The sequence below is a fragment of the Nycticebus coucang genome, chromosome 21, assembly GCF_027406575.1.
Source record: "Nycticebus coucang isolate mNycCou1 chromosome 21, mNycCou1.pri, whole genome shotgun sequence".
In the NCBI taxonomy this organism is placed as follows: domain Eukaryota; kingdom Metazoa; phylum Chordata; class Mammalia; order Primates; family Lorisidae; genus Nycticebus; species Nycticebus coucang.
The window spans coordinates 65,633,685-65,661,612 of record NC_069800.1 but is presented as its reverse complement, the minus strand read 5'-3'; the positions used below and the strand labels follow the sequence as shown (position 1 = coordinate 65,661,612).

Here is a 27,928-nt window from a genome sequence, read left to right as displayed (position 1 = left end):
ACGTGCTCATACCTAGAGCAGCACCCTGGGCACTTGACACGTAAAGACTTAGTGAATGTGAGAATGAACGATGGATAGATGAACACCATCCTACCCACCACTGGCGTCATTTCATCCAAGAAGGACAGTTTCTCCTTCTCACGTATGATGGCCACCTTGCCCCAACTTGCCCTGGATGACTCTCCGTTGGCCTTAAGCTTGTTCTCAGACCACCCTCCCTAGGGTGGCTCTGGGGACTTCCTCTTTAGGAAGCCGGCCTGGCAGACACAAGGCTGCCTGGCCAGGCCACCTCAGGGGTCCATCTGTAGCAGGTGCTGTCATCCTAAACACCCACCCATACAGGGTGCAACAGCAATTCAGTGGCAAAATTAAATCCTTGACTATTAAATTAATGATGGAAATCTAAAATATTAATATATTCTAATTGAATATTCTCCAATACGTTATCTGAGCATTTGCAACAATTTGATTTTCCTTTCATTTATTAAGTAACTTTCGGCTGCATAAATACAGCCATTTAAGCAATTCAAGAAAGAGAACGTTTTCTGCTCAGATGAGGGAACAGTAAACACAGGAGGTTTGCCCTTTTCTTTCACATGACTGCTGAAATCACAGAACCCAGGAGGTGAATCAGTAAATGACGGCTTTCGTCGAGTCCCTCCGGCTCCGCAAGGACAATGTGAATTCACCACAGGTCTCAGCATGACATCTGATTTCAGGGGGACTTGTCCTGGGTCTGCACTTTCAGAACCACACTTGGGTAGGGGCTGTGCCTGTATGTGAGTGTCTGTGCATGTGTGTATGTGTACATGTGTGTACTACATGTGCATGTGTGAGGCTGTGCATCTGTGTACCCGTGTGTGCCACCTGAGCACATGTTCCTATGCACATGTGCACCTGTGTACTACCTATGCATGTGTGCAGTTGTGCACCACTGGTGCATGAGTGTCCCTAAGCACACGTGTACCTGTGTGTGTATGTGTACACCTGTGTACCTGTGTGTACCCATGTGTTCACCTGTGCACCTATGTGTGTACCCATGTGTTCACCTGTGCACCTATGTGTGTACCCATGTGGTCACCTGTGTGTACCCGTGTGTTCACCTGTGAACCTGTGTGTACCTGTGTGTTCACCTGTGCACCTATGTGTATACCTGTGTACCACCTGTGCTTGTGTGCACCTGTGCAAGTGCAAAGTTCTTGCCCCACTGTGGGGCCAGGAAGGAGATGGACCCTGATTTGTAGGTGACAGGAGGTCACAGGGCTACCCTGTCTGACTGTGGCAGGCGACACACGGTCTCTGTGCAAAGCTAGAGGTGTGTTCCCTTTTGGGGCTGAACGCACAGCGTTGGGGATCTTCTTCACCCATTCTCAGAGTGGTCCAATCTAGTGACAGTCTTGGTGTCTATGGTGAAGCGGAGGAAGCGTTTTCACCATCCCTTTAAGGGGGACTCAGACACAAAGCAGACTCTGAAAGGTGTCTATGGTGAAGCAGAGGAAAGGTTTTCACCATCCCTTTAAGGGGGGACTCAGACACAAAGCAGACTCTGAAACACCTCCTGCTGTCAGTTTCTCCCCAGAGACTTGGTCCGAAGTCCCTTTATGGAAAGAAACCCGTTTCTTCACTCTTCACTCTCTTGTAAGCTCTTCCTCTCTGAGGAACTAGACCTGGAGGATTCACCAGTGAGATTAGGGATTAGAGCGCCACACCTCTGCCCTCCCAGTTTGCTCCCCAAACTGTTCTCCAGGGGACTCCTCACGGGGTGGGGGGCACAGAGAGCTTTAGAGGGCCCTGCTCACCTGGGCAGGGGCCCCCAGAGCAGTGAGTCCCAGCCCCACTGTACAGTACCCATCAGATGACTCCCCCTGATGGGCAGTGTCCAGTCCAGGCGTCAGCAACACACAGACCACAGCCACATCCAGCCCCTCCCTGCCAGAGGTCCCAGGTCCACTCTTCCAGCAGCTGCTTATTGAGGGAGGCTTTCGGCCCCAGATCCTGGTGGTTGGGAAACAGCCAGGGACACGATCAGACATGACTCCTGCCCTAAGGGAGCTTGGAGTCCAGGAGGAGGACTGGGAATACGGGAGTATGAGTGTCTCAGTGTAAGGACTGAGCGCTCAGAGTATGCTGAGACTGCACTACCGCAGGCATGGCCTTGCTGGGACAAATGCAAATGGGATGAGTTGATGGCAAAGGACCACCCAGAGCAGGACAGTGCTGTGGTGAGTTGGCAGGGGGTGGGGGGGTCCTCCTGTCACAGCAGAGAGGCCATCAGGGCAGAGTGCGGAGCAGACTGGGACAGCGAGCTGCAGAGCCCGCCCTGGGTGGAGGTTCAAAGGGAGTCTTCAGGGAGCTGGGAGCAAGGGCCCAGGGGGCTCAAGCCTTGGTCACAACCTTGACTTTGAGTGAGCTTGGCTGTGGGAGAGCAGACTGCAGAGAACAGGGGGCTGAGTGAAGGAGGAAGGTGGTGGAAACAGAGCAAGTCTGGAGGGGCTCTGGTGCGCAGGACGGCCGAGGGTCTGGAGAAAGTGAGGTCCTGGTATTAACTACATTTGGTGGTTTTAGTCTGGAAAACACATACATACTAAGGAACATCACACAATGTACCTTTGGTGAACTTAGTGTTTACACTACTGATCCTAGAAGTGCATGTTATTATTAATAAGAGTATGTTCAGGCACAAGGCTGGGTAATGAATTACGACGGGGCCTTTGGCATCACTCACCTGTTGTATTTGTTTCCATAGCTGGGTATAATCAAAACTCATTTTTTTTTTTTTTTTGGCTAATAAACTGGACAGTTTGGTGACTCACTTAACAGTTTTAATTGATGCATTCATAAAGAAATTTTTTTATTAATGATATTGATGACAATATGATCATAACCCCATAGATACTACGGCTTACCTGGGACCACTTACCCAGCTCCGTCATCGCCTTGAAACAGCACAGCCCCATCTAGGAAGGACAGATGCCTCCCGTCCTTCCCCCAGTTGCTGCCCTTCTCATTCTTGGTCCCTTGTTTTCATATTAGCGCCATCAAGATACATTAGAACTTCCACATTAAGTTTATTTATTTTTGTATTTTTTTGTTGTTGCAGTTTGGCAAGGGCTGGGTTTGAACTCGCCACCCTCGGTATATGGGGCCAGCACCCTACTCTCTGAGCCACAGGCACCGCCCAATACGGAGTAACATTTGGCTGTAACTTTGCTGTCTCTTAAAGACATTAAGAGACGAATGACAGTCTTTTCAATTAGTCCACAACTTTACCCCTTCCATCCCTGCCTGCGGGTACGAATTTGTTGTCAACTGTTTTTAGCCTAAACAATGCCTTTTACTGTTTTTTGCAAGTCTGATGGAGATGGAGCTCCTTAGTTTGCTTATCAGGGATAGATTTATTTCATCTGCATTGAAAGATATTTTCTGGATGTAGAATTCTAAGTGATAGGGTTTTTTTTTTTCATTCGATCACTTAAAAATGTCTTTCCCTTTAGGAGGCTGAGGCGGGTGGATCAATTCAGCTCAGGAGTTCAAGACCAGCCTGAGCAAGAGTGAGACCTAAAAAGCCAGGCGTTGTGTCAGGCACCTGTAGTCCCAGCTGCTTGGGAGGCTGAGGCAAGAGAATCACTTGAACACAGGAGTTTGACCCAGGGTGAGACTCTTGTCTCAAAAAAAAAAAAAAAATGTTGGGATAACTGGATGTCCACATGCAAAATAATGAAACTGGATTCTTACCTCACACCATACACAACAACTAACTCAAAACTGACCAAAGGGCCAGGTGAAGTGGTTCACACCTATATTCACAGCACTGTGGGAGGTGGAGGCGGGTGGACTGCCTGAGCTCACGAGTTTGAGACCAGCTTGAACTAGAGTGAGATTCCATCTCTAAAAACTATAGCCAGGCATCGTGGCAGGTGCCTGTAGGCTCAGCTACTCGGGAGGCTGAGGCAAGAGGATTGCTTGAGCCCAAGAGTTTGAGGTTGCTGTGAGCTGTGATGTCAAGGCACTTTACTGAGGGCGATGAAGTGAGACTCTGTCTCAAAAAAAAAAAAAATGTCTTTCCACTGTCCTGTAGCCTCCTGTATTTCTAACAGAAGGCCAGCTCCACCCTTGTTCTTTCCACGATGTGTTTTTTTCCTGATCCTCAGAGACTTTATCTTTATTTGTAATGTCAGCAGTCTGACTGTGACTCAGGCGCAGCTTTCTTTGTGTTCATCCTGCCTGGCTTCTTGCACCTGTAAGTTTGTTTCTCTGCCGAGTTTGGTATAATTTCCATCGTTACTTCTCCTCTCTCTGTTATTCCCATTGTACAGACGTTAGGCCACGTGTCACTGTCCCACGGCAGCTGTGTGTCTTCTGATCCTCCCCCTTCTTCAGATGAGATAGTTTTACTATGTTCAAGTGCACCAACCCTTTCTTCTGCCCTTTGCGATGTACTTGGAAGTCCATCCACTGGTTCTTTCCTTGGAGATAACTGCACTTTTCAGATTTGTTATTTCCATTTGGGTGTATGTTTAGAATATCCACTTTTCTGCTGTGATTCCCCTTCTATTTATTCTGACCGTATTTTTCTTTAAACCCTGAACTATTTATGAGAGACGGTCTAAAGGCCTTGCTGCTAATTCCCACACCTGGGTAGTCTTGGGGTTCGTTCATCTGGGCAGTTTCCCCTCAGGATTATGAGCCGCGTTTTCTTTCTTTACACATCTAGTGAGTTTTGTTTGTATACTGATCGTTACAGATGATGCCCTGCAGAGACCACAGTTCTGTTCTCTTTCACCAAAGGGTGTTTACTTTTGTTACAGCAGGGAGTTAGTTACCTTGGCTGGAATGGACTGTAAACCCTTCCCTTGCAGCAGGCAGCAGCTGAAATCTCTGCTTGGTACTTTAACCTTCCAGCGGCTGTTTTCACTGGGCTCTTTGGGGTATCGCTTGTGTCTGCACAACTCGAGGGGCAGCCAGGATCTGGGCAGAGTTTCTAAAGTCCCTGTTTGTGGCTATAAGCTTCTTAGGATTTACCATTTTACGTGTGTCAATTCTGAATTCCGTCTTACTCCGGATTTACCATCTTAACATGTGTCAATTCTGAATTCCTTTTTACTCCACTTGTGACCAGAAAGCCTGGTTTTCTGCAGGAGATCTACCCAACCTCTGACGCAAGGACTGGGAGGTGTCCTGGAAGGGAAGCCACAAAAACATGGCCCTCGCCCAGCTCTGCTCTGTGGCCATGAGGGGATGACCCTCTCTGAGTAGCTGAACAGCATCTATGCTGTCATCAGTGTTGTTTGACAGGCAGTTATCCCTCAAGGGGTTCTCGGTTTCATGGGGCACACAGAGCAGTAATTACTGGCAGAGTTACGTCAAAATCTCTGCCACAATGACTGCAAACAGAGTGCCATGAGACCCCAGGGAGGGCCACTCCCCTAGAGGAGGGGGAAGCAGCCAGGTTGAGGGGCGTCAGGTGCCATGGGAACACGCTCCACACTGAGGGAAGAGTTTGTACCCAGGATACGAGCGGGTCTAGAAGTTGAGTTGCCAATCCTGGCTAGAGTTTGGTGTGCCAAGGGGCAGTGTTGGGCATGGGGACTTGTGTGGCAAGGTAAGGAGCTGGACCATCTCCTGAGGACAGCGGGTCTCCCCATGTCAGCCGCACTCTCATGAGGGACCCAGCTCAGGACGAGTCTCACCCACCCTCCGAGGGCTTGCCCTCAGGCCCAGAGGGCAGGTCTGCATTCTTCCTCTCCACATTCTTGAAGGCCTGGCCCTTCTCTGTCACATAGGGCATAATAAATATTTGCCATATGACGCAGTGTCCACAAAATGGGAACCAAGTTTATCAAGGGGATGTGGGGAAACGTCCGCTTTGACCAGGTGAAGCTCATGTGAGCTGTCAGGTATCATGGCCCTATGGGCTGCTGTCCCTGCCCTGCACTACGTGATCCTGACTACAGGACTCGGGCTCTCCCCATCTTCTCTGAGGGCCACTCTTACATGAAGCGGTGGAGTCACATCTTTCCAGAGTGCTACTCAGAGCCCTTCCCGGGCTTTGTTCTCTGGCAGGGGCCCCAAGGACTGGTTTGGGTGACTCCTTGTCTTCTGAAATATCAGCCTCCCAAATTAAAGGATTTGTCCCCAAGAGCACTCTTCCTCCTCCTCTCCAGCCACGTCCTATAGTTGCCCTGAACAACCTCTCAAGTTAACACATTCTGAATTTTTATGAGACCACACACCTGCTTGGGAAGTAAGCTTGATTCTCACTATGACATCCTATTAACAGGACAACGTGGCCCTTTCCCAGCTCTGTTCTAGCCCTGACTTCCTTAGCCACTGACACTGTGGGTGTTTGGCTGGGCAGAGTGTGCAGACGTATCTTTCTTTCCACAGCCCAACAGAAGATGGACACACAGGACCAATGAGCCCATCGGGTCACACGCAGCCTGGGGGTCCCCTGGGGCAAGGCTCTGCCCACATGATCTCCCTCTGCTTGGGCACTTTTTACAAACCTGGCTAAAAAGAGATAAAAAGTCCCACTTGTTGGTCCTAGATCATCAGCCTGAGAACTCAGAAGGCTGGCTACAGAATATTCTGGTCATGCTAAGACACCAGCCAAAATCTAGGTGCACACCTTCCTCCCCGCAGAAGCAGACCAGAGCCTGCGGTGTGCTGTGGGGACAACTTGGGGCAGACTCTCCCCTGATTTGGGGGAAGGAGTGGGGTCAGCAGTTGTCAGTTGGAGCCCATGGCCCAACATGGCCCCCTGCTTGTTTTGGTTAACAAAGTTTTATTGGGACCAGCTTCACCCATCAGCTTGCACACTGCCCGAGGCTGCTTTCACACGAGGCAGAGGTTGCAGGGCTGTGGCCGCAAAGCCTAAAATAGTTACTGTCTTGCCCTTTACAGAAAAGTTTGCCATCTCCAGAGTAAGACTGATGACTTCCTACAAGAGGAGATTTTTGGGTAGTGACAGCACAAGCTATAGTATGGCGGTGAGGAGCACCAGGCTCACCGTACCCCATGCTGAGAAGGCTCACACAGGCCTCTCCGCCTGGTCCTCGCCGTGCCCCACCCCGAGAACCTTCACAAGGGGGGGGCTCCACCTGGTCCTGGCGTCCCTAAAACAGTTTCCCACACATTGCTTCCCTCTGGGGGAGACGGAGGGCAGTCTTCAGGCTATCGTGTGCCCTTCCATGGCTGTTTTCCTTGCCTTACGCTTGTCTCTATCAAGACAGACAGTGCTGGTGTTCTTATAAATAAGAATAACTTTATGTACATTAAGAATAAATTGCTTAGAGAACAATTTTAAATCACTGACAACACAAGGGACAGCCAGACATATCTGCAGGTGGTGAGAGTGGTGCAGGGGACACAAAGTGTCACCAGCACCGTCCTGAGTTTGGCCAGTTGGCCCAGAAGACTGACCCCAGGGTGAGGTTTCAGTCCAAAGTATAAAACTTCCAGCCCAGCCAGGCAACTCCCGGGGGTGGATGGCTCAGGAAAGCCGAGACCTCCATGGGGGATGATGGGGGCTGCTGGGCCCATAGGACCGGCTTGGAGCCGAGAAGGCAGGGTGGCACCTTGCCACCGAGTCACCTTGGATGGCCTGTGAGTGTGGTGCGAAGGTTGCTTTCACTAACGTTGAGTTCTGCTCTGAATAGCCTGCCATTTGGGGGCCCTTCCTGGCTGGGGACTCAGACCGCGAGGTCACTGCTGGGCTGCTCCCTCCACTCCCGTCTGTGCTCCAAACACAGCCCAGCCCTCTGTGGCAGAAGGATCGAGGAACGGAGCAGGTCAGTCTCCAGCAGCAATGAAAGGGACTCTCAGTCATGCTTGGGGACCTTCGTCACCAAAGAGTGGGGTGAGGCTTTTCCTCAATGGGTAGGAATCATTTAATGGAATTCTCACCACCATTGCATCAAATTGTCGCTCAGTCTGGGTCACAATTTTCTTTAAAGGGAAGAAGAACCTCTGATTGATGGTCTAGTTACAGAAACACGAGTTTGTAAAATAAATTCTTCCTGCAGGAAGAGCGACCTGCAGGGAAACAGTGACGCCAGGAGCCTTCAGATGGCTGACAGCACTGTCCACCACACACTGTCCACCACAGCCTCACCAGCCTCAGGCTTGGGCTCCAAATTTCAGCACAGTGGTCATTGTCACTGATGTGCCACCACCTGGCCATGACCAGTACCTCAGCACGGTGGCCATTGTCGCAGACATGCCACCACCCTACCATGACGGGTGTCTCAGAATGGTGACCATCATCACAGACGTGCCACCACTTCAGCATGACCAACATCTCACCATGACGACCACTGTCCCAGGCATGTCACCAGCTCACGATGGCCCATATCTCACCATGGTGACCACTGTCACAGACGTGCTACCACCCTACCAAGACCAGTATTTCAGCATGGCGACCACTGTCCAGACGTGTCACCATCCCACCACCCGTATCTCAGTCATGAATGGAAAGAAATGGGAATAATCAGACCAAACAAAGGGCCAGAGGTCCATGACCACGATCTATATCATCCCTCCCACCCCCTTCCATGCTCAATAGCCATCATTTAAAAATAACCACGAGAGAATCACCCATAACTCGCGTCCTGCCTGCCCCACAGGACACACCTCCCCTCCTGAGCATGTCTCAGCTCTGTGTGACACTAGCTCATTACCCAAGAGGTGGAATCTTGACCCCCTGGGAAGCCACACGCAATGTTCAAGGAAGGCTCCGGGAGCGGCCAACACTGCCCTCAACACCCAGCGGGATTGTGACTCACCCTCACGAGCTGCTGTGGGAAGGGCCCACGGGAATTTTCCGGCACGTTGATGGGCGGGATGACCCAGTCCCGTTTCTGTCGTCTCAGCCCGCTGGAGGTCTGGTGCTGGGGCCACGGCAGCAGCGTGTCTTTTGGAGGCGGGGAGGGATCTGGAGCCCCACTCTTCCTTCCTTTCTGTGTTGTTGTTCAGAGAGGGGAGAGAAGAGCCATCTGGTTAGGGTCAGCACAGGGAGGAGCACCTGTTAAGGGGCTCGGCACTGCCCCACACTGACCCGGCACGGCCAGGGAAGGTCGGGGATGGGGGCGAGTGTTAGGGAGCAAACCAGGGAGGATCCCCATCTACACAAGAAGACAGATCACAAAATTAAACGGGGAGAAAGAAAACAGCTGACCTTTGTGGACGCTGTGGTGAAGGGCTTTTAAAACCCCCAACGATGGAAGGAATCAAAAAGGAAAAGCCTCATACATTGTAACTTAAAACTATTTATGAAAATCTACCCGAAAGGCAAGTAACAAATTTGGAATACATTATTTACAACAAATTTGACAAAGAGTTAATAGTCATAAAACGGCAAGTGCTTACAAATTAATAAAGAAAAATGGCATTTTTTCATAACCAGGACGTGGATAATTCACAGCAAAATAAACTATCAAAAAGCTTCTGAGAATGTTCACATCTTCCAGTAATCAATTGATGCAAATCAAAATCATATGTCCTTTTCACCTATCAATTGACTGAACATAGTGAAGCCTCAGCACGGGGATGGGGTTGCAAGGCTGAGGGCTGAGAGTGTGGAATTAGCCCCCAGCTGCGGCCAAACGCTTGTGCAACGTGGAGCAAAGTCCCCTCATCTCTCAAAACTCTGGTTTCTTCTCTTAGAGATGGGGGGCTGTGGCGGTGGCACCAAACTCAGAGGGTCACTGCATGAATTTCTGTAGGATATGACAGGTAGACTAGTCCCAGCCCACGTGAGCAGGTCCCAGGTTCTGTGCTGGGGCCCTGCTGGCAACCAGCTTACCAGTGACTGTCAAGAACCTCAAAAATGACGCCCACCTCAGTAACTCCGCAGCTGGGAATCTGTCCCAGTGATGCCACATGGGGACAAAAGCCTTTGTGTAAGGTTGTTAATTGTAGACTTTTTTTATAGCCGTAAAAATACAGAAAGAAGAGCTGGAAGTCACAGAGTAAATAAGCAGTGACGTGTTACGCTGTGCTCGTACCGGGGACGTCACTAAAAGTTACTCTTTCAAGACTCTGACATGAAGAAATACCTACAAAACATCAGTGGAGAGATAGTATCAAAGCAGGCGTGCAGCATGAATCCCAGTTCTTTTCTTTTTTTTTTTTTTTTTTTTTTTTTTTAATTTGGCCGGGGCTGGGTTTGAACCCCCCACCTCCGGCATATGGGACCGGCGCCCTACCCGCTGAGCCACAGGCGCCGCCCCCAGTTCTTTTCTTAAAGAATAGGAAGGAAATATATCAACAGGTGAACACTGGCTTTCTCTTTTTGCCAGGGAGTTTTACGCTATTTCACTTCATTCCTTTCACCTTTCTCTGCTTTCTGAATGTTATACTGTCCGTGACTGCTTGTGGTGAGCAGAGCCAAAGCCTCGCGTGCACACAGGACACCACGCACTCCACGGCATGTGTAGTTCACAGCGCGCCGTACGGCAGGTCTGAGCACAGTCCTCGGAGAGTTCACACGGCAGAGACAGGCCCATGGCAGAGTTCAGGGCTGGCTGGGAGGCATTTGACCAAAGGCTGCTCCTCCCGTCACTGCTGAGATCCAGCCTACGACACTCTGTGCTGGGGCATCTTCCCCACTCCTTTTGCAAAAAAGTCTGCACAGAAGTGAGTCTAACACAGCTACCTATTGATGCAAAAACCCTCCCCCAAAACAAAACCCAACCCCCCAAAAATATCATTATCAGCTCTGAAATGTCCAAAGTTAAACCCTATTGACAGGAAGATCCATCTGGCCAAGCTGCAATCCTGTGAGGGGTCCCCGCTGAGATTCTTCCCAACAAGGATGCGGCTGCGTGTTGCACTGAGCTCCCCATTAGGGAGTCTAAGCGATAACAGCAAGGGTTCTGTGGGCACTGCTATTGTGTCAGGGACAGACACCTCGTCTGTGGACACACCACCCAACACAGCCCCATCCACCCTCCGTGGACACACAATTCATCACCAGCCCCATCCACCCTCTGTGGACTCACTACTCAACACCAGCCTCGGTGCAAGTCACAGGAGCAGATGCTGTCCCTGTGATTTGCCCTTACCCCTCTTGATGACAAAGTGTGGGGTCTTCTTTGGTTCCTTGGGGAACTTTGGAAATGGGTTTTAGCACAGTCCTGCTGTGCATTCTCCCCCTACAACTAGAGTGCAGTCAACATGTTTCCGGTGTAACGAGCGCCTCCCTGGTCCTGAGTGTCAGGTGAGGATGACAGCAGGACCCTGTGCCCTGGGTGACCATACCGGCCCCTCCTTTGCAGAAGTCCTACCAGCCCCACAGGACGGGTCAAGACAGACAGCACCGCCCAGAGCCTGTCTTTACCTTGGGGTGATGACAGTGGGTTAATGACACCTCAGTGCTAATGAGTCGGATTCACCCGACTGCTCACGGTGCCTCAAAATAACACAACACAGTAGGTAAAGCATTACTGTGGGCACGTGCTGAGCACTTGGGCTCCATGTGGCTCCCCCGAGCCCCAGAGAAGCCTCGCCACCCCCACTTTCCCAGGGAGAAATTGGGGATGACTGGTGACAACTGCTGAATGTCACAGAGCTCATGGGGCAGAGGAGTCTGACCTCAGAACAGGGCACCCCTCACTGGGCTCGCTCTGCCTGTGAAGTCACATCAGACACATCAGTCACAGGGTGTGTGTGTGGCCAGCAGACACCTCCATTCCCATGGGGAGTTGGGGAGCCCTGGGGAGGGGATGTGAGTGGCGTCTCCTGGCACCCACGATGTAGTCCAAAAGCCACAACCTGGGCGGAGAGATGTCTGTGTCTCGGGGCTTGTCCTAGGACCAGCAGCAAGGGGGTGAGGTAAGGAAACAGACCCCGTCCTACCTGCAACTCGTGAGCTCTGGGTGTGGGTCCACGTTCAAGGACCCTCTGGGGTGACGGCGTGCTGCTCCACACACACAAACACACACTCCTACATGCATACACACACCTCCCACCCCCCCACGCACACACATGCACAAACACGCATGCACACACTCACAGGCACACACATGCACATTCCCTACACATCCACACACACGTGCACACCTGTACACACATGCACACACCCCCTACACATGCGCATGCACACACAGTCATGCATGTACACACCCCCTACGCACACTCATACATGTACACATGCAGGCATGCATGTGCACACACACACACACCCCACGTACACGCATGCACCCTCCCTACACACGTGCATGCACACCCCCACACATGCATGTATGTGCACACATGCACGAGTACCTTGCTCTAGTCTCTCAACGCACAAGGGCTCAGTGTCCACCCAGCGGAAGGGACATGTTAGAATGGCTTTTGTTCCTGAGCAGGTCTGCATGAGGCCAACCAGGGAAACCCAGCAAATAAACCCTTCCGATGATGGGAGGGGCGTTGGGCATCTCCTGCACGACCTCCAGGAGGGGCTTCCCCGCTGCTGGTGTGGGTGAGGCAGAGGCCACTTGACTCTCTCACCTGGGATGCTGTGGGACCAGCAGAAACTCCTTCTGAATTCCAGGCTGATCATTTTGAAGGGTTTCCCAAACAGCAGATTAAAAAAAACCCCTCCTTTATCTTCCCTTGCTTAGGATGAGCTAGGATGGTGCTAATTTCCCTAGTGCTGTTTAAATAAATTGCACATATTTGCTACTATTTTAAAGCTGTGAGACAAATGTAATAACAAAGTCTGGTGGAAATCAATGCCAGACCTGTGCCGGCTTCTGCCTGGAAGATGCACCCACTTCCCTGGGAGAAAATGCCACAGACAATTAGCACCTGCCCTCTGCAGCAGGCTTGTTCTTCCCGACATGCGAGGACCTTGGTGCACTCAGAATACCGCGCAGAAACACCGTCGTTGCTACTCACACTAAGTACAAATAACATTTCCCACTACTCTTAGAAACCCTCCCGAAGGGCGACCCCAGTTATCTCTCTCCCTGAGTTTCTTTACTCTGTATTTCTGCTCCAAGGACCTAGCGACTGAGCGTTTTGTGATGATTTGTGACCTCTACTCTCTCCCGGGTTAAAGGGAAGGACCCCGCACACTTACGGACACATTGCTTGTTTTTTCAGGGGAAGCAGTGAGAGGTGAGTGGAAGTGAGAGGACGGGAAAGTCACAGAGCAGTGACACTCTTCCACCCTCGCTGGAAGGCCACAGGTGAGCTGCAAATTGACAAAAATCTGCGTGCACCCAGCAGCAGCTCAGCTCAACACACCCCTTACTTCCTCGAGCTCCGGGCGGCTCTGCGCCTGCCTGGGTCTGCTCTCCACTTAGGGGAGTGTCTGCGTATGCTGACGCGGTGGGGGGCTGCCCTGTGCTGCAGGGAGCAGGCCCCCCCCTCCCCCCCGGGAGAGGTGAATGATGCAGCACCGACCACAAAGGTTTTAAATTATCCTCTTTTTTTTGGAAAGAAAAAAAGAAGAGACAGAGAAAAGTGTCAAGGGAAGACTCTACATGGAAACAGGGGTAACTGGTCATGTTTTCACAGTGCTACGGCGTGACGGCTAGGCAATCAGAGGCGTCCCCCAATCTACATGCAAACAGGAGTAATTTGTCATGTTTTCACAGTGTTACGGGTGTGACAAGCTGGGCAGGAGACTTGGCTGTGAGGGGAAGGGGTGACGCAGAACACACTAGGGAGTGATGCCCTCCTGGAGGTGTGAATGATCAATACAGAGGCCCCTGGGCACCTGCCATGGGGTCTGCCCACTATCTGGGCGTGAGGTGGGCATCAACTGCTCAGGGCACCTGCCATGGGGGTCCCCCCACTATCTGGGCATGAGGTGGGCGCCAACTGCTCAGGGCACTTGCCACAGGATTCCCCACTATCTGGACATGAGGGGGGGTTCTGGAATAGAAAAATGCAAACTGCCATGGAGGTCCCCCCACTGGCAGGGGCACCAATTGCTCAGGGGGTGAATGCTGATGGATGGTTTCCGACTTTCCTTGTGATAGAAAAGCAGATGGCGGGTCCCCTCCTGACCTCTGTCCTCAAAAAGGAGGCTGTCTGTGGGGGTGGGCTTGGCAGGTGCTCCTCCCAGGCACTCTGCACCACGAACGCTCCTGGTGCTGCAGACACAGTGGAAATGACACCCCCCCGCCCTGCCAATGGGTGCGACAGGTGCTGGAGACAAGGCCTCTGGGGGGTGGGTGGGAACATCCCCAGAGCAGAGGGAACAGCAGAGCAGGGACTGGGTCACCTGAGCATAGGCGTCTAGATGTGGGAGCCCTATGCTTCTGCAGGAAGCAAGTATCCTGCTGTTCCTAGCAGGAGTCTTCACTCCTAAGAGGTGGCGTGAGTGTGGAGATTGCTCCAAATTTCCAAAGGTCACATCTGCAGTGTGCTTCTAAGAGGAGCCTGGCATCCCCGCCCTCTAGAGACCAGAGTCTCAGACAGCAAAGGTGACGTGCGTCATGCCATCCCACCCAGGCGCAGGGCCCTGGGCTGACCCCGCTGGGCGATTCCTTTGCGTCTAAATTTCCCAGTTTCTTTTGCTGAGACCTTTACATTCCACATTTACTAGGATTCACATATACCCTTATAAGATGCACCGCAGGTGTAAGAAAATGCTATGAAAGCTATGTTAACTAGTGTGATGAAAATGTGTCAAACGATCTATGAACCAAGTGTATGGTGCCCCATGATCATATTAATGTACACAGCTATGATTTAATAAAAATAAAAAAAAAGGAAAAAAAATAAAATTCCCAGTTTCAAGAAAAACAGCATGGGGACATGTCTGCTTGATTCAATAAAAGGAATCTCTGGAACTTTTTCAAGTTAGTTCCTGGAAGGGGGGACAGGCCAATCCGTCCCCGTGCCGGCCACTGTCTTTGTTGAGGTGCTCCATGACAGCTGTGTGGGGTGTACCTGGCCCATCCTCTGGGTGAAGCACGCTCCAATGAGGGGTAAAAGCTGCCCCCAAATGTCTCACCTGGTGCTGAGTTTTACTGGGGATAGTTAGGTTTCTTTCGGTGGGGGGGGGGCACTAAATGTGCATAGCTCATTCCTCTGCCCCTGCTTCCTTTCCAGTGTACCTTTGAGAAGGGCGCCCTGCACTTGCCTGGGAACACGGACATTTCAAGTGTTTAACCAGGGTGCTGTCTGCAGCCTTTCAGGCGGTTTCCATGGCAGCCAACAGTGGACAGAATAAAATGGTACTTAACAAACAGAAAAGAAGTAACAGGAAGGCATCACGTTCCTTACAAATTGAGCCCACGGGCCACTGTGAATAGACATTGTAGGAATTTGGCTGTGAAGTAGCACTTTGTGAGATTGCCCTGTCTTGGTGACATGGCCGGGGGCAGGGTGCACCTTCCTTGCCTCTTGCGCACCCTGGCTTTCTTACTCCTGGTCTCTAAGAAGGGGGGTTGTTACGTTGAAAATTCCCATAGAAATGACAGAAGAGGGCTCCTCAGTGAACAGGGTGGCCGTTGCTCTGTTTTATCTGCTAGGAAGGGCAGCCGGACTCTGACGTGCCAGGGCACGCCGCAGCTGTGTGCCAGGCAGGCCTCTCTGAGCACTCACGCCTAGGTGGCAAGAACAGCGAGCACGCCCTCATTTCCATCTGGGGAAGTTCAGTGACTTGCCCAGGGTCGTCCATGGTCAGTGGGGCCTCAGGCTGTGCCCCTCAGGCTCAGCCCTCCCTTCCCTCTCGGAAGAATGGCTGTGGGTGCAGAAGAGGGGCGATTGCCTGCCACGCTGTGCTCCTGGGCCCCACTGCCTCCACGCCTGGGTGCCAAGCAGGTGCCTCTGGCTGTGACATCTCCCAGAGTGAGCAGTTCTGGGGGAAACAGTTTGGATGCGGTCTTTGGGGACCTTTAATAATTGCCATCATCCGGCGGGAGGCTTTGTTGTTGTTCCTAATTAGCATCGCAAACCACCTTTCTCTGGACGAAGATCTGAAAGCCACAGCTACCTGCTTCAGAACTGAACACAGACCACAGAACGAGGCGTTGCAGCTGACAAAGGGGCAGCGGCATTCAGTCATCACCCTCCCGTCCAGCCCAGAGAAGCAAGGGAAAGACTCAGACTGTTCTGGACAAGTCACGAGTGTGGGCGTGCAGCCACCTGCCAGGCTGCTCAGTGTCCCTTTCCCCCAGTGCACCGAGGACCCCAGTCCCTGAGAGGGTCTTGCACCTGCTCTGGGCGAGGTTTCTCCACTGCAGCTGCTGATGCCAGGGCTGTACATCCCCGACACCCCCACCTGCCTGGTGACACCCACAGATGTACCTAGATGATGCCAAATGTCTTGGTTGAGAACAACATGCTGTTGAGAGTGAAGACAACTGTGTTTAGCTAGAAACATTTTAAAATTACCCTTCAGTTTACAGAAAAAATACATTGACGGTAAAAACTAAATTAGCAAGTTAAGGAAAAAAATGTATGACTTTTCCTGGCGTCTGTAGTGATAGAACTGAATGAAATTGTTCACGTGTGCCAATTAGTGAGAAAAATGGTCTGTTTGGCGCTCATGCCTCCAGAAGGCTCAGTCCTGTGGGTGAGGGTGTGACCAGCAGCCTGGACGTGTAGTCAGGTTTCCGTGGAGACTCTGCAGGCCCTGCTCATGGGTCTGACTCTGTCATCTGCTATGTGAGGCCAGGTGCCCAGGCCTGTGGGCTTGCAAGGGCTCTGTGGCTATCAGAGATGCACCTGGCTTTCCTGTATGGGGGATTTCAGGAGGGCAGAGGCCAAGGCCATGTGGCAACAAACCTTAGATGTTCTGAACTGGGAGCCCCACTCGCACCCCGACCTGCACCTGCCCCTGGATGTTCTGAACTGGGAGCCCCCCTTGCACCCCGACATGCACCTGCCCCTGGGTGTTCTGAACGGGGAGCCTCACCTGCACCCTGACCTCCTCGTGCCCTGCTGCACCGGCTGTTTCCTGGGGCTTACTGAACTGAAGCCTTGGTGAGGCAGCTGCGTCGTCCTGGGGGCCAGAGTGGCTGCAGGAAGAGGATTAAGGGGAGTCTGGAGCCTAGGCAGGGTGCCTGCTGGGGAGCAGCACCCCATTTGGGCGGCAGCCGGTTCTGTGTGCACTTGGCCGCGCTGAGACTCCACTGCAGCGGGAGGACACCAGCCACTACTCTCCTGTCTTGCCCTCGTGCTGCTGTGATAAAAGCCACAGATGGGCGTGTTCTCTCCTAGCTCTGGAGGCCGTGAGTGAGTCTGGATCAAGGTGCTGGCTGGCAGGGCTGGTCCTTCTGAGGCTATGAGGGAGGATCCGGCCCAGCCTCTCTCCTGCCCTCTGCGGGCTGCCAGCAACCTCTGTGGCCTGTGGGCAGTGGCAGCATCGCCCCGTCTCTGCCTCTGTCCTCAGACCGTGCTCTCTCCTGCAGTGTCTGTCTCACATTTCCCCTTTGTCTAAGGACACCAGGCTGCTGGGTTGGCCACCCACCCCAATGACCTCCCCCTAATTCATACATCTGCAAAGCTGCTATTTCCAAATAAGGTCACAGTCTGAGGTTGGGATTTTGGCACCTGAATTTTGGGGGACACAATTCAGCCCATAACACCTGCAGCGGCAGGAACCTGAGGACAGAACACAGGTCAGGGTCTGGGCCTGGCTGTGGGGTGCTGCTGGGCGGAGTTTATCCTTCATAAATGCTGACGCACTCTAAGACCCGATATTAGTTTCATAAACAACCATTTCTTTTTTGTAAACTATACCCACAGGTCCTATTGCCACTCTCAAGTGCTACCACAGCTAGTCAGATGACAACCGTGTGAGAAACTTTATCTCAAGTGTTTACTGTGAGGCTGGGATATTGCTGATTCCTTAGGGGCAATTCAACACTCCGGTGGGAAATATGTGACCTCATTTGCATTTTCTAATTGAATTGCTATCAGCTTCCCCGCAGGACTGCACACACACACACACAAAAGTCCTTCCGGATTCCAGCCCCGCTGTTACCCACAGAAAGACTGTTTCCAAACAGTTGCTAACAGAGGACAGGAAGAGAGGAGCAAAGTTGCCAATTTTTATGCTTCACATAACTGTAAAGCTGTCAGTTTTACCCACGTTCAAGGAGAGTTGCTGAAATAATGGGCAGAGGAGGCTGCACTTGGAAAACCTGGACGTGGGGGAAATGCTATGTATGGAACCAGGAAACGAGGGTCCCTGCACCTGCTCCCGGCTCCTGTCAGAGGCGCGTCCCTGGCCTGTGAACACTGTGTGACCTGCCGCTCTGAAGGAGGCTGCTTGTTTCTCTAGAACCTTCCTCCAGCAGAGCTCCTGTCCACCCTGTGTCCCCATCTGAATGCCCCACCTTCTCCAAACCCAGCCAGAAAGCCCTCTGCCTGCATTTGTTCAAAAGATTTTGAATTGTGAATGATGAACTATATGAAAAAAAGTGCCCGGAACAAAAGTGAGCAGCTGAGCTCATCATCAGAGTCCCTCTTACGTGCCAGCCCCCAAAGGCTCCGCCCTGCACGTGCCAACACGTGGCGCTGCCGCCCGCTGGACTTCACAGCACTCAGCCTGTTCCTCCTGCTGAGGGCCTGTCTGCTGCCTCCTTCACCCCCATGTCTGTGCGGGGCCCTCCTCCTGCCCTTCAGGCTGGGGTCTGTCCACCGTCTCTGCTGTGCACGATTCCACTTTACGAATCTGGCACATTTATTCATTCTCATGGTGACAGGTATTTGGGCTGTGTCTAGCTTTTGGCTATTATGAGCAAGGCTGCTCTTAGCGTCCTGGTATGTGTGGACCGGGACTCTTGGTCTTTACGTGCACATCTGTCCATGGGGTGTGTGTGCTGAAAACCAGGCGCATGGCTATTTGACCTAATGAAAACGCCCACTGTTGTCTACAGCAACGCATCACCCATGCTCACCAAGAGGGCATGGACATTCCACTTGCTCTCTGCTCTCACTGGTACTTGGTCTTATAAGTCTTTCCTATTTTAGCCATTCTGATACGTGTGTGGCCATCTGGCTGACTGCATCTTACCTGTGCACCTGCTACAGCTCCCCTCTTCGGTGACTAGCCTGTGAGCCTCTTGCTCAGTTAAAAGTGAGCCTCTTGCTTATTTTTTAATCTGTCTTCATGTAGTGATTTGAGGTTCTCTGTATTTCCCACATGTGAGTCTGTGGTCATGACTGAGTGTTGCAAATAACTTCTCCCATGCCCTGGCTTGTTTTATTTACTTTTTAATATACATGCTTTGGTGGGTAGAAGGTCGTATTTGTAATAAAGGTCATTGTCAGTCTTTCCCACATATTTCATGCTTGGTGTGCCGATCACCTTGAATTGATTTTTGGGTGTGTTGGGGGTAGGGGTCATTTCATTTTTTTCCTGAAGGAGACTCCATGCCCTAGCACTGTTTATTGAAACGACAGTCCTTCCTCTATCATTTAGGTAGAAATTGGCAAACTTTTTCCTAAAGAGCTAATAGTAAATATCTTGGAAATGCAGACCAGTGTTGCAAACTTGTGGACATTTGTGTGGGAATCTGTAGCCATTTAAAGTGTAGGAACCGCCCTTCGATTGTAGGCTATTTGGAAGCAGGTGGCTCACTGGACTTGGATGCAGGCTGTAGTTTTATGTGGGCTATAGTTGGCTGGCCTGGCTAGAGAGCACCACTTGTAAAAAACCAAGAATCTGAACCTTGGGCATGTGACAGGCGCCTCAGATTGTAAACACTGCATGTGGGAATTTTGTTGTCTGAAAGTTATACATCTGTGAAGCTGATTTTGTGAAACATTCAATAGCTATTCCTAGGCTTAGCCTTCTATTCCATTTGCTACCTGACCGTCTGTGCTCCCCAAACCACACCATTTTAATTTGTATTGTTCAGTAGTTCACAAAAGGGGACAGTTTTATGCTGCCAGGGAACTTTGGCAGTGACAGGAGAGAGCTTTGGATGCATGTGGGGTGGAGGGGTGGGGGCAGGGACGCTGCTGTATGTCCTGCAGTGCACAGGACAGTCCCACCTGCAAAGCATGCCTGCCCCAAATTCAGATAGGTGATTATGAAAGTTCTGAGATGCATAAAAGTCAAGAAATGCAAAATCCATGCACATGGAGACAAAGGAAGCCCTCCCACAACACTGAAAGCTGAGCAAGTTGAGATGTGCAAGGAGGTGTCAGAAAGGACACTGTCGACTGTTTCTCTAAAGTAAATCAAGGACTGTAACACAGTTGGAACTTCCATAGTGACCCACGTGGTGCCGGGGTGGGAAAACCCTCTGTAGTTTACCAGCACGTCTCCACGTCGTGACGAGCATATCTTCCTACCTTCTTTTCTAGGCTACCTTAGCCCTTTGCATTTGTATTTAGAAATTTAAAATCGGACACAAGCAAGCAAAAAAAAATCTGCCAGGCTTTTATTAAGTTTGTGCTGATTCCATGGAAACTTTGCCTGGAATTAGTAGCGTTGCAGCATCAGCCTTCTGTGTTATGACTGTGGCATATACCTCCATTTCCAAAGGTCTTTAATTTTTCTCAGTAACACGTAAGGGTCTTGTACGTTTTTGTCAGGTTCGTTCAGAGTCATATGGTCATTTTAATGCTGTTGTAATTGGGATCTACTTCAGGCTTCATTTTCTAAGGACCTATTTCTGATATATGGAGTCTAATTGTTTTATATCCCGCACCCTTGTTAATCTCTACACTCAAAATCATATAAGCTACAATTAAGGTGACCTTTACCTATTCTGATTTCTTTTTCTTGCTGTACTGTGCTGGCTTGTACCCTCAGTGTGTAAAATCGTATTTGTCATATTTCTGATCATCAGGGACGGTTTTGCATATTGCAACAGTAAAGTGTATATTTGCTGTAGATACCTTTTGTGAAATTAAGTAAGACCCCCTATTTTCCTAATTTGCTGACTATTTTGACCTAAATGGAGGTTAAATTTTATCAATCGCTATTCAGATAATCATGATTTTTATCTTTTATTCTGTATTAAGTTACATTGATCAGTGAACTTCTACATTCTTGGAACAAATCCAGTTTGGCTATGATTAATTATCCTACGTACACAATACTGATTTCAAGGGGGTTGGTATTTTGCTTAGCATTTTTGCATCTATTTTTATGAGCAAAATTAGTCTACAATTATCCTCTCTTGTGTTATTGCAAGGTTCTTCATGTTTCTGAACGTGGATCCTACTAGTTTTGGGCTTGGTAATTTTGTCTGTAAGGACAAGGTCGTGCTGGTTTGTGACACAGTTTATGCCTCGGTTCGTCCCCGTTTTAGGTAAAGTCTTTGCTGGTTTGGGACACGGTTCATGCAGGTTTTAGGCACAGTCACGGGCAAGGTTCAGAACCCCACCACTTTGGGGGAGAGATTCCTTTTGTTTGATTCTATGGAGAAGATGGTAGCAGTTCAAAATATTCTGATTTCTATATGATTTATTTTCTACCCATGGGTAAGAAGGCTTTTTATGTAACTTCCAAATCTTTGGGTATTTTCCAGTTATTTTCTTTGTTATTGACATCTAGCTTAATTGCTCTGAGGTAAGACAACAAACTAGGTTTGATTTTAGACCTTTGAAACATGTTGAGACTTGCTTGGTTAATTTTTGTAAATGTTCTGCGTATGCTTAAAAACAATGCGTGTTCAGCAGTGGTTGGTTTCTGTGGTTTATAGACACCCGAGGAAGGCCAGACCTGTTAATGGTGTGGGTCTAGTCTTCAATGTCCTTACTGATATTTACTCCACTTATTTTATTATTTACTAAAAGATACTTGTTAAAATTTACCATTGATCACATATATTTGGTTATTTCTCCTTTTATTTCTGTCAACTTTGGCACAAACATTTTGAAGTCCTATTGTTAAATATACACAAATTTAGCCTTCTTATATCTTCTTGGTGAGTCGAACTGTTCATTCTTATAAAATATACCTCATTGCATATCATGCTTTTCCCTCAGAATCTATTTGTCTGACATTAGCAGAGCTCTGATCAGCTTCACTCTGATTGGTATTTGTATGCTAATTTTCCCCTATGATTGCACTTTCAGCCTTCCTTAACATTTTTAGATATCTTTTATAAACTATATATAGTTGGAGTTTTTCTTTATCTGTCAATATGTTTTCTTTTAATTACAGTAGTTAATATATTTTCATTTTGCTAATATATTTGCATATGTATAGCCTTACAGAAAGAGAAATATATGGCCCATCTATTCTGTTTACATTTCTCTTTTCTTATGTTTTTTGATCGAAAATTTTACTATTGTACTTTTTATCTGTCATCTTAAAACTTATATATTTTTGTGATGTTCAGTGATTTTTCAAAGACCTTACTATGATATTAATTCGGCATTTCCATCGTCTTCGGGAACAGTGCAAGCAACCCTCACCTCTTTGACTCCATTTATCTTTTCTCAATGTTGGCACAGTTCTTGTCATGAACGAGCCATCTACTCTATGGCTCGTGAGACGCGCTGTCAATCGTCATCCACATTTCTCTGTTTCTTATCTTTTTTGCAGCTCTTCATTCTGTCCCCCATTTCCACTTTCACTTCAACTTGTTTGTTGTCTGAAGAAAACAACTTGGGACAGATTCTTTCAGCTTTTGTTTGTTTGAAAATGTCTTTATTTTACTTTACTTCTCGAAGGATAGCTTTACTGGTAATAGAATTCTATTTTCCTTTAGCACTTTAAAAACATTATTCTATCGTCCTGTGCCCTCCATAGTTCCCATGGAGAAGTTAGTTGTACATCTAGTTGTTACTCCTTCAAACTTCAAGACTCTCTTGTCATTGGTTTTCAAAATTCCCACTGTCTTTGGGTTTCAACTATTTTATCTGCAGCCCTCAAGCACTATTGTCTTCATGGTTCCCCTGCTCAGCCTCCACGGGGCTCCTTGAATCTAGGCCTAAATGCCTATTGCCAGTTTGGGGATATTTCCTGCCACTGTATTTTCAAACATTACTTCTCCGCCATGTTATTTCTTCCCTCGTGTTCCGACCATACACATTAGACCTTCTTTCTGCTTCTCCAATGTCTCTGACCCCTTTTTCTGTGCTTCTTTCTGTATATCTTGTTATGCTGTAGAGAGCGTGAATACCTCTTTGATATTCTTTCTTTCACTAACTCGCTCTTCAACTCTGACTAATCTGCAGACATAGCTATCCATCGAGCCCTTAATTTTTTTATATTCTAGTTCCAAATCACCCTATTAATTCTTTTTTTATATCTTCTAATTCTCTCTGGAAACTTATAATTAATTTGCTTAAACATAGTAAACCTAAGTATAAAATCTATGTTTGATAACCCCATTACTTGGAGCCTCTGTGAATCTCTTCTTACCTGCTTTGCTCCTTTTGGTTTTTACTTATACCATCTTGTCCCTCCTCATGTGGCCAGCCATGAAGCAAGGTGCACTAGACATTACATGTGAGAGAAGATGGGTATCACATAGGGCCTGGGATAGTGTCTTATACAGGAGAAGATTTACGTTTGCTTTTCTGGAAGGCATCTGGGGCCACCACAACCTGGTATCACCTTAGTCCATTTATAGAGAGTGACATTATTTGAAGGTTGGCATCAGTTCCGATAAGAGCCCTCAATGAAGTGACCAAGTGTCCCACAGTGAGTTGGTCTTCTAAGACCCTCCGTCCCTGCCCACCTCCTCCCACCGCTGCACCACCTTGGTGAAGGTCCAGCAGCCGTGGTGAGCACTGGGCTGTGCAGAGTTGGTACCAGGCCAGCAGCAAGAGCTGCTACTTCCACCCTTGCCGCACCTAACCCCACAGAGTACTCTCAGCACCCTCAGGACCTCGGTACCAGGAATTGCCTCAAACACCCAGCCAGTCAGTTGGAGAGGACCCCTCTGCCATGCCAGGCTCAGCTCTACCTACAGTCATCTTCACTTCATCCCTAAGCATCAGGGATGTGGTGGGCGTCAGATGAGCTGCCATCACTCAGGGTGGGGGGTGAGTGGGTTCCTGGAAAGTCAGGAAAGGGAGCCCTTGGCAACAAAAGTGGCCTGAAATATAACAGAGGAAGACTGGGTCTCATGGGCTGGAGAGACTCTGCCTGTATGCTGTCTGTGTCATGGATGCAGGGTTGTGGCCTCACTGGGGTCCTGTGGTTGGGTTCCCCAGGGAGCTCTGAGCCTGGAAGGTGAATTCAGTGTCCTGTGCTCTACTGGCTGGGCTTTCCTGGGCTCTGCCTGGATGTGGGCTGAGGCACAATCCTACTGGGGACTGCCTGATCGTAGTCACAGCTGTTGTCCCCACCTTCCACAGAGGATCAGGGATTAACTGCCTCAGAAACAGCTTCATTAACATGCCTGACCAAAGGTATCATTATATCTTCAATTAGTGCCTTTCATCTGAGGCCTTAGACAAGCTGGAACTCTCTGCTCTCTGCTCACTAGAAGCAAGGCCTCAGCCCTGCACTCGGGAACTTAGGGACAGCCCAGCAGTCACAGGGTGAGCGGGGATGGAAGTCCCTGCCCCTTAGCAGTGGGGTGCAGTTATCACAGTGAAGGCCCCACATGGGACAGGGTCCCAGGGCTGCTTCTGGCTGTCCCCAGAGCCTGCCTTGCTCATCAGCATATGGATTGTAATAATGACTCGGGAGGGAGTGAAAAATGACATCAGTCTGTCTCAGAGTCTTCACTATCCACAGAGTGAGGCTCACAAGTTGGGTGGGCACTGCCATTAGAGGCTTTTCTTCCTTCATTCCCTCTCTCCCTCTTTCCTTCTCTCTCCTGTTTTTCCCTTCTTCCCTCTGAATCGGCCCTACCCTGGCTTCCTCGGGTTGCCTCACTTCCAACCCTGTGGTCCGTGTCTTGCTTCTCATCCCACCAGGGCTCGAGAGTGCCCTGGGCAGGAGGGCTGCAGACTTGTCAGCACCCACTTTGAGAGGCAGATGTGGGGCTCTGTGTCCAGTGGTGATGAAGAACATCGAGATGGTGGCACAGAGCCTTCAGGTGGGTGAGGGACCTGTCTGCAAAGCTGCTCTGGCCAGTCTGGCCCGGGGAGGAGCTGACCCTCTGTGCCCGGCAGAGGTCATGCCCGGTGCCTCAGGAGGAGGTAGGATATCAAACGTCGGGTACAGACCCCTCCATCCACATGGGACACCTTACTTACCTTGTGTGCAGAGTATGGGGACGAGGTCTGGGCCACCAGGAGCCGCACCACAGCATCCCATCTCTCGGCGGTCTGGTGGTCCCACGCGGTCACCGTGAATGCCACCTGCTTGGAGGGGACCCGTAGCTCCCGGGTGGCAAAGACTGTCCCGTCTGCTCCGACTTTAAAGTCCACACTGTTGGTCTCATATTGTGTCCCCTTGGTCCCCAAACAGCTGCTGAACTTGACTGCAAGAAGAAGAGGAAGGGCGAGGCTGTTAGGACTGGTCCGGCCAGCATGGGGCCCAGCTGAGGGGCACCACCCTGCGTCCTCAGGGAGTAGCAGCTTCTTGTCCTTCTGAGAAGGTGACGGGTCTTATCTCAAGCCCTCAGGGAATTAGCCAGAGGACTTACAGAAGGAGAGAAGCAGAGAGCAACCTGTTCATCCACGTCCTCTAAAGCACAGCCACCCCCATGGCAAACGCATCTCTCCCTTATCGCTATTTTCTCTGAACTCAGCCGGGTTTCAGAGAAACAGGTGGGTATTCTCTGCCTAAAAAAATATTCCCTCGTTTCCCCATTCTTGCTGTACACATACCTTCTGCCTGTCAGCACAGACTTTAAAACCCTGAATGGATCTATTTTTCTACCCCCAAGAAGGCTAAGTGCAAGAAGGAACAAAACAGAGCTGGTATTTAGGGGCCAGCCCTAGGGCCGCTGGGTTCTGGCAGCAGAACCCAGCGGCCTAGAGGCCTGTAAGCCGATGGGAGTCAAAGGCATCAAGTATCTACTGACCCTGCTGGGTCCTGCATGTGCTTTCCACAACATTACTCTAGTGATGGCACCGCCAGCCCCTTCTAATGGCTCCAGGGCCACGGCCATTCTAAACTCTGCTGCAGAGAGAGACCTCTCCGAAGCCGCGCATTCATTGGGATTGCATTACTGCATTTTTCATACAAGGGCTTTTGCAACTGTCGCTTAACGCTGTGGTAAATTACCAAGCACCAACAGCCAGTGTCACATTGCGCCGATAAAAGCGATGGATAAAGTTACGGCGTATTTATAAAAATGTGAGTATCTAAGCAATTATGGTGGGAGGATTGGTTTCTTAAGCAATTTCACTGTCACAGCCTACATGATTTAATTACTATTTATTCTAAAAACGAAGAAAAGCTACTCACTGTTACATCTGATAAAGTGTTTTTCCCTCGTGTTACATCTGATAAAGTGTTTTTCCCGCGTGTTCACCTTTTATTGTTGCTTGCCTTGAAATAATAAATGCCGCTTATGTTCCCTTGTCTCAAATACTTCACTTCACATGTCTTCCCAGTTACCAGCACCTCCCACCAGTGCGTTTAATACAAGAATGTTTCCGAATGTGATGACACCGGGCATTTCCATCTTGGCCGGAGGGAGCCAACAAGCACGTGGACGCCAGAGCCCCCCAGACCCGGTTCCTCTGACAGCCGGGGTGGGCAGGAGGGCAACTGCCCCCTCCAAGGACTGAATAAATAATCACATTTTTATTAAGTAATGGGAAGTTTCTAAATATTTTCATAGTACTGTTTGTCCCAATGGTAAACAAATTAAAATCAGCAACAAATTGGTAGATCAATCACATCTGACAAGCGATTGTTACTGACAAAAGATAAAAATGACAATTCCATGATTGCTGAGTGATTAGCACAAAATGCATAAATAGGCTGTTTTGTTCTTTAAAAGCAAATGTCTAATAAACCTAATGGAGCCGGACAGAAGTGGGAGGGTTTCTGTGTCTTGAGGATGAAATACAACATCTGAGGTTTTTTTAGGGAAGTAGGCCCCCAGCTTTAGCGATGTCCTGGTGCTAACGGTGCTTTATGAAGAGTGGACTGCTGACACCTGGTCTGTCAGAACAGGGGTCAGCCGGAGCCGCTGGTCATAGGGACCAAGGACTTCACAGGTGCGTCTGTGGGACAGCCCCTCGGTGAAATGAAAGCCAGGCCCTCAGAAGCCATTCTGAGGCACAAGTCTGGAGGAACGGGCCCGGACACAGTGAGGGCTTCTCCAAGAGTTCTTCCCATCTATGGGTGACACAGGCCACTGTCCCTTATCCTCCTCTAGGTGGGTACCTGGTGGCTCAGCCCTGCTCTTGCCCTGATGTCTGGATTCTCCAGATGGGGACCCTCACCTTTCTGGCTCCCGGGTGTCAACCCTGGTGGCCAATGGCACCCGGCAATGGTGGCAACAGGTGCAGAAGCCTCCAGGTTCCTGACTGACTCCCCAAGAAAGGGGGTGACCTGGCTGCCCAGAGCTGGGCATGGCGAGGCATCCCCTTATTCTGGGGATGCTTCTGGGCATGTGGAAAGGGGCTGCTGTCACCTCACACGGACTTACTTCCCATTTAGCTTGTCCTAACAAACACAGCGCTTCCACGCAAGCAAGAATGGAGATGGCACCCGGCAGGCAGCTGCAGCCAGGCCCGGTGAGTTCTGGAAAGCAACCCCACACGGCCACAGCACTGAGAGGCTCTGTCCTCCCTGTCCCAGAGCCCAGCTGGGAGGGGGAGTCAAGGGCAGGACCTGGCGCCGCCACAGAGCCATGTGGCTGGGTCACACTGAAGAGAGGTGACCTCTGAGACCCTTAAACATACCAGGCCAGGCTGGGCACTAGCATAGTCCTCACACCGGGGTCTGACAGTGGTGTCCAGCATCAGTCTATATCCAGATAGGCCTGGGACAGGACCCTGGCAGTGGGGGTGGGGGGGTCAGCTCTGCTCACCAATCCGCAGCTGGCCAGCTTCCAGGGATGCCCCAGACACCCTGCTGTCTATCCCTCCCCTCATGTCACCCATTTTTGTTGCCTTTGCTGGCTTTGTGCCTGAGGTTCCCAGATTTCCATTT

At 50.1% G+C, this 27,928-nt stretch overlaps 1 protein-coding gene and 1 long non-coding RNA gene across 2 annotated transcripts in view; one reads left to right on the top strand and one right to left on the bottom strand.

Moving 5' to 3' along the window:
- Positions 1–27,928, bottom strand: part of CDH4 (cadherin 4) — a 469,303-nt gene that overhangs the window by 101,689 nt on the left and 339,686 nt on the right. The window contains exons 3-4 of the mRNA XM_053574371.1: positions 25,069–25,295; positions 8,784–8,957 (exon numbers count right to left, since the gene is read on the bottom strand). Of these exons, the coding sequence (XP_053430346.1) occupies positions 8,784–8,957; positions 25,069–25,295 (401 nt within the window). The remainder of the gene's footprint in view (positions 1–8,783; positions 8,958–25,068; positions 25,296–27,928) is intronic.
- On the top strand, positions 1,955–8,747 carry LOC128573871 (uncharacterized). Its single transcript, XR_008376564.1, has 3 exons — positions 1,955–2,222; positions 7,659–7,790; positions 8,025–8,747. It is a non-coding gene; the product is annotated as an uncharacterized LOC128573871 (long non-coding RNA).